The following is a 12,080-nucleotide window of genomic DNA, read 5'->3' on the forward strand; positions in this document are numbered from 1 at the left end:
GCGGAATGGAACGGCGATGATGCCATTTTTTTCTTCGTCGTTAGTGCTGGTTTGTGCTGCAAAAAGTTTCGTTTGTGCCATCATCGTTTTGCAGTTATTAAACATTGTTTTTTAGGTCATCCAGAGTTCACCCAGCCCCCCATCTGCGGCGGAATGGAACCCTAGTGGTGTCATTTGATTCTGCCTCGTTAGTGCTGGATTGTGCTGCAAAAAGTTTTGTTTGAACTGCTACGGTTTTCGAGATATTCATAAAAATGTCTAGTGATGACGTCACGCGCAGCCCCCCATCTGCGGCGGAATGGAACGGCGATGATGCCATTTCTTTCTTCGTCGTTAGTGCTGGATTGTGCTGCAAAAAGTTTTGTTTGAACTGCTACGGTTTTCAAGATATTCATAATAATGTAAAGTGATGACCTCAGTTTTCAGCGCTGCGGGCCGCACAATAGATCAGCGGAGAACGTCACTGAAACCTGTCAGTGGACGCAATCTTATTCCTGCACGACGACGACCAAAAAATTTAAACACTGTAAGTAAGCCATAATATCCTGCTGTTCAAATCGCCATTTTTAGTCCGAGCCGGTCTAATTATTTCCCTTATTTCACAGGAATAAAGAGCAGGACATGAGACCGCAAGTTGCAGACTGCAGTCAAGGCCGGCCCGCAGTTTAAAAGCTTTTATTTAATTTTTATTTTTTTATAATTAATTTTTGGTATTGTTGTCATTACAATAAAGAATGTTATTTCAAAGCATTTGTAGGTTTTTTTTTTTTTTTTTGCTGCTGCTGTTCCCTCTCCTTGTCAGAGAGGCGCGTCCATGTGAGAACAATATCCTACACACTCAGAAATATATTTAACAAACTTTCCCAGCGTTATTTCGTTGTGTAAATGTTTTTATAATTCTCATTAAAATATGTAGACTATTTCAATATTGAGTAAACTTGCATTTTTTTTCTGACAACTGTGAATTCGTTACGAAAGACTTTTATTTATGCACACAAAGGCAAGACAAATGTGATCCTTTTGAATCGTCTCCTCTGTGTGTCTGCAAAACCGCATATATTGTTTTTAATATTAAATTTTCCCTGCGTTATTTCGTTGTGTAATGTTTTTGTAACGATCATAAAAATATGTAGACTATTTAAACATTAAGAAAACGTTTTTTTCTGCCTACTCGAAGAAATGAAAATAAATTGCTGCTGCGTTTTTTTTCCCGCGTCACTCCAACAAATAAATAAATTTTAAAAAACAGGTTTTTCGGGCTCGGGCCTGCAAATCTAGTTAATTGATCGGGCTCGCGCCGGGTCGGGCCTCAATACCAGCGGGCCGTGTCGGGTCGGGCTGGATTTTTTAGGCCCGAACTACGCTCTATTATGAATATCTCGAAAACTGCAGTTCAAACAAAACTTTTTACAGCACAATCCAGCACTAAAGACGAAGACAGAAATTACATCATCGCCGTTCCATTCCGCCGCAGATGGGGGGCTGCGCGTGACGTCATTACTAGACATTTTTATGAATATCTCGAAAACCGTAGCAGTTCAAACAAAACTTTTTACAGCACAATCCAGCACTAACGACGAAGAAAGAAATGGCATCATCGCCGTTCCATTCCGCCGCAGATGGGGGGCTGCGCGTGACGTCATCACTAGACATTTTTATGAGTATCTCGAAAACCGTAGCAGTTCAAACAAAACTTTTTGCAGCACAATCCAGCACTAACGACGAAGAAAAAAATGGCATCATCGCCGTTCCATTCCACCGCAGATGGGGGGCTGCGCGTGACGTCATCACTAGACATTTTTATGATTATCTCGAAAACCGTAGCAGTTCAAACAAAACTTTTTGCAGCACAATCCAGTACTAACGAGGCAGAATCAAATGACACCACTGGGGTTCCATTCCGCCGCAGATGGGGGGCTGGGTGAACTCTGGATGACCTAAAAAACAATGTTTAATAACTGCAAAACGATGATGGCACAAACGAAACTTTTTGCAGCACAAACCAGCACTAACGACGAAGAAAAAAATGGCATCATCGCCGTTCCATTCCACCGCAGATGGGGGTTTGCGCGTGACGTCATCACTAGAAATTTTTATGAATATCTCGAAAACCGTAGCAGTTCAAACAAAACTTTTTGCAGCACAATCCAGCACTAACGAGGCAGAATCAAATGACACCACCGGGGTTCCATTCCGCCGCAGATAGGGGGCTGGGTGAACTCTGGATGACCTAAAAAACAATGTTTAATAACTGCAAAACGATGATGGCACAAACGAAACTTTTTGCAGCACAAACAAGCACAATCATAGCACAAACGATTGACATAATTTTTATATAAATTTGCGTCTGATGGGGGGCCAACTTCACGGAGGTACTTTCATGTCATCATTTTCACATACAGTGGGGCAAATAAGTATTTAGTCAACCACTAATTGTGCAAGTTCTCCCACTTGAACATATTAGAGAGGCCTGTATTTGTCAACATGGGTAAACCTCAACCATGAAAGACAGAATGTGGAAAAAAAACAGAAAAATCACATTGTTTGATTATCAAAGAATTTATTTGCAAATCATGGTGGAAAATAAGTATTTGGTCTATACCAAAGGTTAAATCTCAGTACTTTGTTATGTACCCCTTGTTGGCAATAACGGAGTTCAAACGTTTCTGAAACTCTTCACACGCTTTTCACACACTGTTGCTGGTATTTTGGCCCAATCCTCCATGCAGATCTCCTCTAGAGCAGTGATGTTTAGGGGCTGTCGTTGGGCAACACGGACTTTCAACTGCCTCCACACCCCGTGGCGTCAAAATGATAACAAGAACGGGGAGCAAAAATCCCAGAACCACACGAGGGGACCTAGTGAACGACCTACAGAGAGCTGGGACCATAGTAACAAAGGCTACTATCAGTAACACAATGCCCTGCCAGGGACTCAAATCCTGCACTGCCAGACGTGTCCCCCTGCTGAAGCCAGGACACATCCAGGCCCGTCTGCGGTTCGCTAGAGAGCATTTGGATGATCCAGAAGAGGACTGGGTGAATATGTTATGGTCAGATGAAACCAAAATATAACTTTTTGGTAGAAACACAGGTTCTTTTGTCCGGAGGAAAAAGAATACTGAATTGCACCATACCCACTGTGAAGCACGGGAGTGGAAACATTATGCTTTGGGGCTGTTTTTCTGCAAAGGGACCAGGACGACTGATCTGTGTAAAGGAAAGAATGAATGGGGCCATGTATCGAAGGGCAATGAAGATGAGATGTGGTTGGGTCTTTCAGCATGACAATGATCCCAAACACACAGCCAGGGCAACAAAAGAGTGGCTTCGTAAGAAGCATTTCAAGGTCCTGGAGTGGCCTAGCCAGTCTCCAAGTCTCAACCCCGTAGAAAATCTGCGGAGGGAGTTGAAAGTCCGTGTTGCCCAACGACAGCCCCAAAACATCACTGCTCTAGAGGAGATCTGTATGGAGGAATGGGCCAAAATACCAGCAACAGTGTGTGAAAAGCTTGTGAAGAGTTACAGAAAATGTTTGGCCTCCGTTATTGCCAACAAAGGGTACATAACAAAGTATTGAGATGAACTTTTGGGATTGACCAGATAAAGTGGGGAGAACAAGTATTTGATACGGGAAAACCCATTGGCAGTGTATCAAATACTTGCTCTCCCCATTGTACTTATTTTTCACCATGATTTGCAAATAGATTCTTTAAAACTCAAACAATGGGATTTTCTGTTTTTTTCAACATTCTGTCTCTCATGGTTGAGGTTTAACCATGTTGACAATTACAGGCCTCTCTAATATTTTCAAGGGGGAGAACTTGCACAATTAGCGGTTGACTAAATACTTATTTGCCCCACTGTATGCTGCTGTCACCTCTGTGAAGTTGGCCCCCCATCAGACGCATATTTATAGAGAAATTATGTCATTCGTTTGTGCTAGGTTTGTGCCAAGAATTTTTATTTTGTGCAGCTATCGTTTTTGAGATAGTTACAATTCTTTCATAAGTCAATCTGAGGTCAACCATGCCTCCATTTTTAATAGCACTGGCAAAAAATGGTGTCAAACGTTTATGCTGTAAGAATTTTCATAGACTTCACTATCAGTTGACGGGAAATGGGACGCGGGGCCGCTCCTTAGGGGTCCTATTTTCAAAAACTTAACATTCAAATATTTCCAAAACCAAAGGCACTAGCGACCTACAACCAAAACAAGCACCTCCCTTAGGCATATACATGAGCAGCGGCATCAAAAATTCAAAGTCGTTCCCTGGTAAAATAAAAAAATAATTAGGATTTTTAAGTTTTATTTATAACAAATCTTAAAATGGCTATAAAATTCTCAGATTTTACACTAGATGCACAAAAAATCACCAAATAAGTTGAACATTCTTGTAAATAAATGCGTAAACCCTGGAATTTCTATAGGTATAAACGTAAAATAGTCTAGAATAGATTCTTGGTAAAAAAAAAAAAAAAAGAACGGGCAGTGATCATTTTACGTAAATATTTCAAGCTTAAGTTACGCTAATTCTTTCATTTTTTCCACGTTTCAAAGTGCATGTATGATGCTATTTATCATAATACAGTAATTACCTTGAATCCTTGAACAAATCACTCTTGAGACTGCCTGCTTGCATGCACTAAAACGTTCGACCTGTTTCCCCAAAAATCCAGCGTTAGTACGCACCGTGTTTTGAGTTTATCGCAGCGAAAGCCGCCAAAACGCTCTGCCTGGCCCCCTACAGGAAGCCGTGGGGCAATGTCTGTAGGAACTGTCTCATCAACTGATAATGAAGTCAATGTAATTTTTATTTATGTTGCTATCGTTTTGAGATATTGAGACACTAACACTCGAACCACCGGGTTTTTCTGAGCTATATAGAAATACCAGAAAGGCATCAAAATGATCCCGATACCAAAGTGACTACATAATGCCATGCACACGGTCAAGCAGTCCAGTGCCAGAGGCAACCCCAAAACATCAGGGAACCTCTGCCAGGTTTGACTGTGGGGACCATGTTCTTTTCTTTGAAGGCCTAGTTTTGTAAACTCTATGTTGATGCCTTTTCCCAAAAAGCTCTACTTTTGTCTCATCTGACCAGAGAACATTCTTCCATAACGTTTTTGGCTTTCTCAGGTAAGTTTTGGCAAACTTCAGCCTGGCTTTTTTGTGTCTCCAAAAAAGCCAGGCTGTCCGTGGTTAAAAAATGAGGTGATTGGCACATTTTTCATGAAGAATGGTGGTCAGAAGTGGGGTGTTCGTGGGTATCCTGCCATAGAGTCCCTTATCATTCAGATGCTGACGGAGGTTGACTCAATTTTATTCCATTTTAACTGGCTGCAAGTGTGATTTAGTTATTGCCACCACCTGTTATGTGCCACAGGTAAGTAACAGGTGCTGTTAATTACACAAATTGGAGAAACATCACTTGATTTTTCAAAGGGTGCCAATACTTTTGTCCGGCCTATTTTTGGGAGATTTGATTTACCCACTCATGCACTGTCGCGCTCAATCTGCAATGGCGCCGTTTTACCTATGTATAGGGATAAAAGGCAGGTAAAATGAGTAGAATGAAATTGGCAGCCTTTGGAGCATTTTTTTAATTGACTAAAGCCTTACAATCCCTCTCCCTATGATTAGAAATATCATGGGAAGCAATGTGGGGAAGCAAGGCAGCAATTGATCTTTTTCTTAACACCTTATGTTATTTCCCAACTCAGAGAAGATATATCAATTGGTAGCACTACGCACAGTCATGGTTCCACTTCCCATCATGCATTTGGGCATGGCTACAGTATCATTTACTGAAAGCTCAACAAATACACTAGATGGCAATATTTAGTCACAATACACAAAGTCACAAGTCTTTCTATCCATGGATCCCTCTCACAGAAAGAATGTTAATAATGTAAATGCCATCTTGAGGATTTATTGTCATAATAAACAAATACAGTACTTATGTACTGTATGTTGAATGTATATATTCGTCTGAGTTTTATTCATTTTTTTCTCAATGCATTGCCAGAATGTATATGATCGGGAAAAATTATCGGGAATGATTGGAATTGAATCGGGAGCAAAAAAGCAATCGGATCGGGAAATATCGGGATCGGCAGATACTAAAACTAAAACGATCGGAATCGGATCGGGAGCAAAAAACATGATCGGAACAACCCTAATTACTACCAAAGCATTTCTAAATTGCAATCATTTTCTGGGAGAAATTGAGCATTATCTGACAGAATTGCACGGGTGCCAGGGGAGACCTGGAGCTGTTGGCCAAAGAATGGTCTAAAATTCCAGCAGATCATTTTAAGAAACTCATTGATGGATACTGGAAGCGGTTGTTCACAGTTATTTTGTCTAAAGGTTGTGCAACCCAGAATCAGGCTGAGCGTGCCAATACTTTTGTCCGGCCCATTTTTTGAGTTTTGTATAAAATAATAATGATTTGATTTTTTTTTTTTTTTCATTCTCTTTTGTGTTTTTTTCATTGCAAGCAAAATAAATGAATATATTACTACCAAAGCATTTGTAATTACAATCATGTTCTGGGAGTAATTGAGCATTATTTGACACAATTGCAGGGGTGCCATTACTTTTGGCCAGCAGTGTAGGCAAACTGCAGCTTTTGGAAGATGTAAACGTTTGTCCTGGGCGGTCCACTATCTGACAAGCAACTAATGTTTTGTCGAACTGGACAAGCCTATTTTGAAGGGGAAGAGAAAATGACCTCCAAAGCTGTTCGTTGCCTCAGACAACAATCCAATGGCACCTTTCTGTCTCCATACAGTTTACACACACATACATTATATGTAAGACATATTGTATGGTTCCATGCATGAAGAAAAAAAAAAGAATAGAAAGAAAGAAAGAAAAGAAAACCTGACTAGTATGTTCTATTTGGTTTACACAGATGATAAAACTGTAAGAGTTGAAGGGACAAGTAAAAAGAAAAGTCACATTCTGTCAGTAGTTTGGTCTATTTTATGGTGGCTTTTTCACCACAACCTGCCTTATGAGTTTGAAAGTGACAACCGGCCAGCTAGAATAACACCAGTTTACCCTTCCCCCATCAGCCAAGGCACCCCTGCACTGCAAACACTCAAGATGCAAATTGGAGCAATCCAACCCTGTGGTTTTGCGAGAGTGAATGGGAATGACTAATGAGGACCATATTTCTCACAAAAGATATGCTCATTAGGATCAAATGATCCTTCTCTGGTTATGAAAGTGATTTAGAACAATTGATCCCTCCTAGGTAGTTCTAGTGCTAATTTTGAGTGATGATGTCACGCAGCCCCCCCATTTATTGCAAAATGGACCCGAAATTGTCCAAATATATTTCGCTTAGGTGATAATAGCTTTCTTTTTGTTCCTGAATTGTACGTCGTCATCTTCTGTTCATGAGGAGAATTAAAGAACTTGCTACAAAAGAAAATCACCTTTTTTTCTTCTTCACTGCTAGTACTGATATAACACCTATACAAATGGTTAGCATGCATTAGCTAGCGTTTGCACACGTCCAAAACATAACCCGCTTTAAGTGTCCGATTAAGACTGAAAACACACAACAAACAATATAAAACATGGTACGTACATTGAATGATTCAAATGTATTTGGCTCGTATTTTAATCTGGTTTTACCCTTATGGTGTTTTTCCTAGTGCTTGGAACAAATTAGGTGATTTACGTGTAAAACGCATTTAATGATACGAAAGCCACTACAGACTGAATTCATTTCGTATTTTGAGGTACCACTGTCACTTGGTTACTGACCGAAGGGTGGAAAGTAATGTGCATCTCACATGACATCCCAGTCGATAAAGGACCAGGAGGTTGAAAGCTGTTGAAAAAAAAAATCAAAGTTAATAAACAATGAAGAGCTTAATCGTTTTTAAAGGGAACCTCGCAATTAAAGACATGTAGGCTCTAATAAGCCACTGTTGTTCTCTTTTACGAAAATATGTTATTAGAAACACGTATATTATTGGCATTGATTTAAGAATCTATAATATTTAGTACATGTTTTGACCTACTGAGGGCGCCATGTTTTACGTGCGCAATGCACACTGGGGGTAATGACGCGGTTAGCTTGGACTGGGAGAATAGCTGTGCTAGCTAGCAAGCGAAGCTAGTATAACAACTGGAATAATTTGACACATTCTGCTGCTGGTCAGATTGTTTTGTTACAGAGCTGTGGGATGAGTTCCCAACATTGTATCTGCATCCAATTCCAGCTCATCAGCAGTTTCTTTAAACCGATCCTAGGCGACATGCTGAGATGCTGACTTGCTGCCATTTGACCGTTTGTATATCCCTTCATTGGTAGTTGCACATTACTTTTTTTTTTTCTTTTTCGTTTGTCTGCCTCTCACCACAGTTTTCCCTCATTTTTTTTAAAAAATTGATCCCGACCTCCTGTGACGGACCCTTTTTGTGTCTCCCTTTTCGCGATCGCATTTTTGTGTGTGTTCAATAAACCTTTTTACCCAATCCCTATGTTACTGTTGTCTGCTTGCCGTCTGTAGTGAGCCGCATTTTCTAATTCCGTGGACAAGTCAGCTGCACTTTCTTTTCAGTTGTGTTTCCCTTTCAGGTTTTACCACACAGACAGACAATGCATGTGGGTTGCGATTACTTTATAAGGAAAATCATGACCCTAACGTCTCGCAGAAATATTTCCCTTAGTCCTGTAGTCTACGCGCTCATCTGCCGCACGGGAAACCTAGACTCTAATCCCGTTAGAGACCTTCTTTTAATTTGCTGCTCGTTTTGTGAAATATTGGCAGTGCTGCCCTGCTCATCACTTTTCTGCTCGGGTCCAAATTGGATGGGCAGAACCGATGACATGTAGCTAACGAGTGACACTGGGGAATTATGGCAGCGCTGCCCAGTGACGTCACCGCGCAGAGTGCATTGCGTTATCAAAAACAATGACGACCTACTACTTAATTTACCAAATTTTATAAAAATGAAATCGAGTGGTTTGAATATGAAATTATTATAATTCATATTAACATTTATTTTTAAAGAACTACAATTCTTTCTGTCTATGGTTCCCATTGCCATTGATGGTGATGACAAATGAACTTCTCAAAACTACTCGCACAGTCTTCATGACATTGTGCAACTTGTGGACATCAAAAAAGCAGTTTTTTGTTTCTCTGAAAAAGTTGTGAATGCATTGGTACATTGATGCAAATTATTGTGTACAGTTCTCTGATGTTTCCAACATTATCTGATGCTTCTGTCACATATTATCACAGGTCTCTATTGAATAGTTTCACCCACGACAATATTTAGGCATTAGTTCATATCGTGAATCTTTTCATGACTATTTTCTAAATGTATCCTGAAGTGGACATTGCTCCCAGGGAAATCTTGATTTGCTTTATTGAAGTGACCCCAAATATTTATGTTAACCATAAAATCCTTTTTTTCCAGTTTTTTCTTGTTGTTGTTGCTTTTGTTATTATCTTTGTACAGGGGTGCAGCTATCGATTACACCCCTGTCAAGTTGTACGGTTTCGGATTAATTTGTACAAGTGAGCACTGATTTTTAAATGTGTACGCCGTACGTTCAAAATGCTAGGCTAGGTGGCTCCAAATTTTCCTGACTGTAGCCGACAGTTAATTGTTAATACTTTGTACAACCCCCTTTTGCCAACAAAACAAGGTCTGGGGACTGAGATGGCCATGGGAGGAGCTTGATTTTGTGTCTGGTGAACCATTTCTGTGTAGATTTGGCCATATGTTTAGGGTCATTGTCTTGCTGAAAGACCCAGTGACAACCCATCTTGAGCTTTCGGGCAGAGGGCAACAGATTTTGATTTAAAATGTCCTGGTATTTCAAAGCATTCATGATGCCTCATCTGTCTCAGCTGACTAAAGCGCGTGTGCTTTGGTCAGAAGAGACCAAAATTGAGCTTTTTGGAACCAAACACTCTAAGTGGGTCTGGCGTGCCACGAAAGATGCGCATGCTGAAAAGCACTTCATACCCACTGTGAAGTATTGGGGTAGGTCAGTGATGCTGTGGGGCTGTTTCGCTTCCAAAGGCCCTGGGAACCTTGTTAGGGTGCATGGCATCATGAATGCTTTGAAATACCAGGACATTTTAAAATCAAAATCTGCTGCCCTCTGCCCGAAAGCTCAAGATGGGTTGTCACTGGGTCTTTCAGCAAGACAATGACCCTAAACATATGGCCAAATCTACACAGAAATGGTTCACCAGACACAAAATCAAGCTCCTCCCCTGGCCATCTCAGTCCCCAGACCTTGTTTTGTTGGCAAAAGGGGGTTGTACAAAGCATTAACACCAGGGGTGCTAATAATTGTGGCACACATTATTTGATGTCAAATAATTATTTCTTTAAGTGGGATTTTTTCCCCACTGAATAAATGCACTTGTATTGAAGGTTGGATTTTTTCTCTTTTTTTCAATGAAGGTCCCATATTATTTGAATTAAAAAAAATATATTAGAAGCTAAAAAAACACATCTTAACCCGGGGTGCCAATAATTATGGAGGGCACTGTATGTAGCAATATTACCAATGAATTCATATTATTTTAAAAATTGAGTTTTATTTTTGTTTTATATTGCACGCTTTTTACGACGTTGTAAGATTAGTCACCAATTTGTAAGGGCATACGTCACTATTTGCAAGATTACCAACGGCCTCGGGTTGACAGGTATGTGATTATTTTAGTAGTCGATAATTCTATTAACTAGTCAGTTCTAAAAATTGAATAGTCGGATTAGGAACATTTAATGTGTTGCAGAATAAACTTTAGCAGATGTAAAACAAAGGCTTGCTAAGATTGCAAATTTGAAAGAGCATTAAATGCGAATACAAAATAAAAATCCCGAGTGTCTCTTCAAACGATGCAGAATTGCACTTTCATTTACAAATAAATGAAAATACCCGAGATTAGCCTCAAATGGTATTTAAAAAAAAAACATAAATTAGGATCTAAGTACAACAAGGGAACATTTGGCTAACTTGCATAGCAAAAGTCCACTAGATTAAATGCTATAAAATGCTAACATTTGTTTTTTTTTTTTTTTTTTTGAATGCTCGTAACAAATCGTTCACATATTGCCACCAAATGGCTAAATTGACCAACAAACTAAATTATGAATGCATAAAAAAAATATTAGCTCAAACAAAAAAATTTTGGTTTTAAAGGAATCCTCTATTTTTAAGACAAGTAATTCTTGAAAGATAAATGTTAGTATGAGTTATAATAATTTAAAATATTAAAACCCCTCTTAATGTTTTTGTTTTAATACTTTGTAAAATTATTTTAAGTGATAGGTCACCATTCTTGTTACGTAGCAGTGCATGACGTCACCGGGCTCGTTGCCAAAATTCCAGCGTCTCACTCGTTAGCTTTCCCAACATATCGTCAGTTCTAGCCTTCCTATTTCAACCAGATCTGAAAAGTGAGGAGCAGGACAGCACTGTCGGTCATTCACAAAACGAGCTTCAGGGAAAAATGCGCGCAGCAAATACCTGATAAGACAAAAGTTGGGCAAAAGTCTCAATGACAACAGAGCGAGAGCGCGTATGCTGCTGGGAACTCCGGTTGGGAGCGAGAGTGTATGCTTTTGGGAACTCCGGTTTTATTAGCAGATATTCAAGGTAAGCATATTGCGTTTTCATACTTATCCCAATATAATTATGTAGATTGTTAGCATCCAGAGCTGCCGTGTGCTTTACATACAGTACAGGCCAAAGAGCACACATTGTGTAATCCATGTCTTGTACATTGTAACGCGTGGTAGGTAGGATACGTGTATAAAAGTACCAAAAAGGGGAGAAGCTTCCACCTATGCAAATTTTATTCACAAAAAATATTTCCACCTTGACCACTCTTCACTCGGGAGCTCAGCAGTACGCAAACACGCGTTCTCTGACGAACGCCAACATTGTTGTAAGGTCCATGTCAGAGTCACTGTCGTCACTGTAGTGTGCCATAGTGCTTTGATTATTTGGTATGATTTGGGGACAACTCCAACGAAGAATAGTCAACAAAAAAGATAGCAATTGTAATCCAAATCCGCGTTT

The 12,080-nt window shown here is 39.8% G+C and overlaps 1 protein-coding gene across 3 annotated transcripts in view; it reads right to left on the reverse strand.

The window, feature by feature from the left end:
* cfap74 (cilia and flagella associated protein 74) overlaps positions 1–12,080 on the reverse strand; it is a 344,912-nt gene that overhangs the window by 276,234 nt on the left and 56,598 nt on the right. For all 3 annotated transcript variants that reach the window (XM_057817725.1, XM_057817734.1, XM_057817717.1), the window contains one exon: positions 7,787–7,853. In XM_057817725.1, the coding sequence (XP_057673708.1) occupies positions 7,787–7,853 (67 nt within the window). The remainder of the gene's footprint in view (positions 1–7,786; positions 7,854–12,080) is intronic.

The sequence above is a fragment of the Corythoichthys intestinalis genome, chromosome 2 (assembly GCF_030265065.1).
Source record: "Corythoichthys intestinalis isolate RoL2023-P3 chromosome 2, ASM3026506v1, whole genome shotgun sequence".
NCBI classification, from domain to species: domain Eukaryota; kingdom Metazoa; phylum Chordata; class Actinopteri; order Syngnathiformes; family Syngnathidae; genus Corythoichthys; species Corythoichthys intestinalis.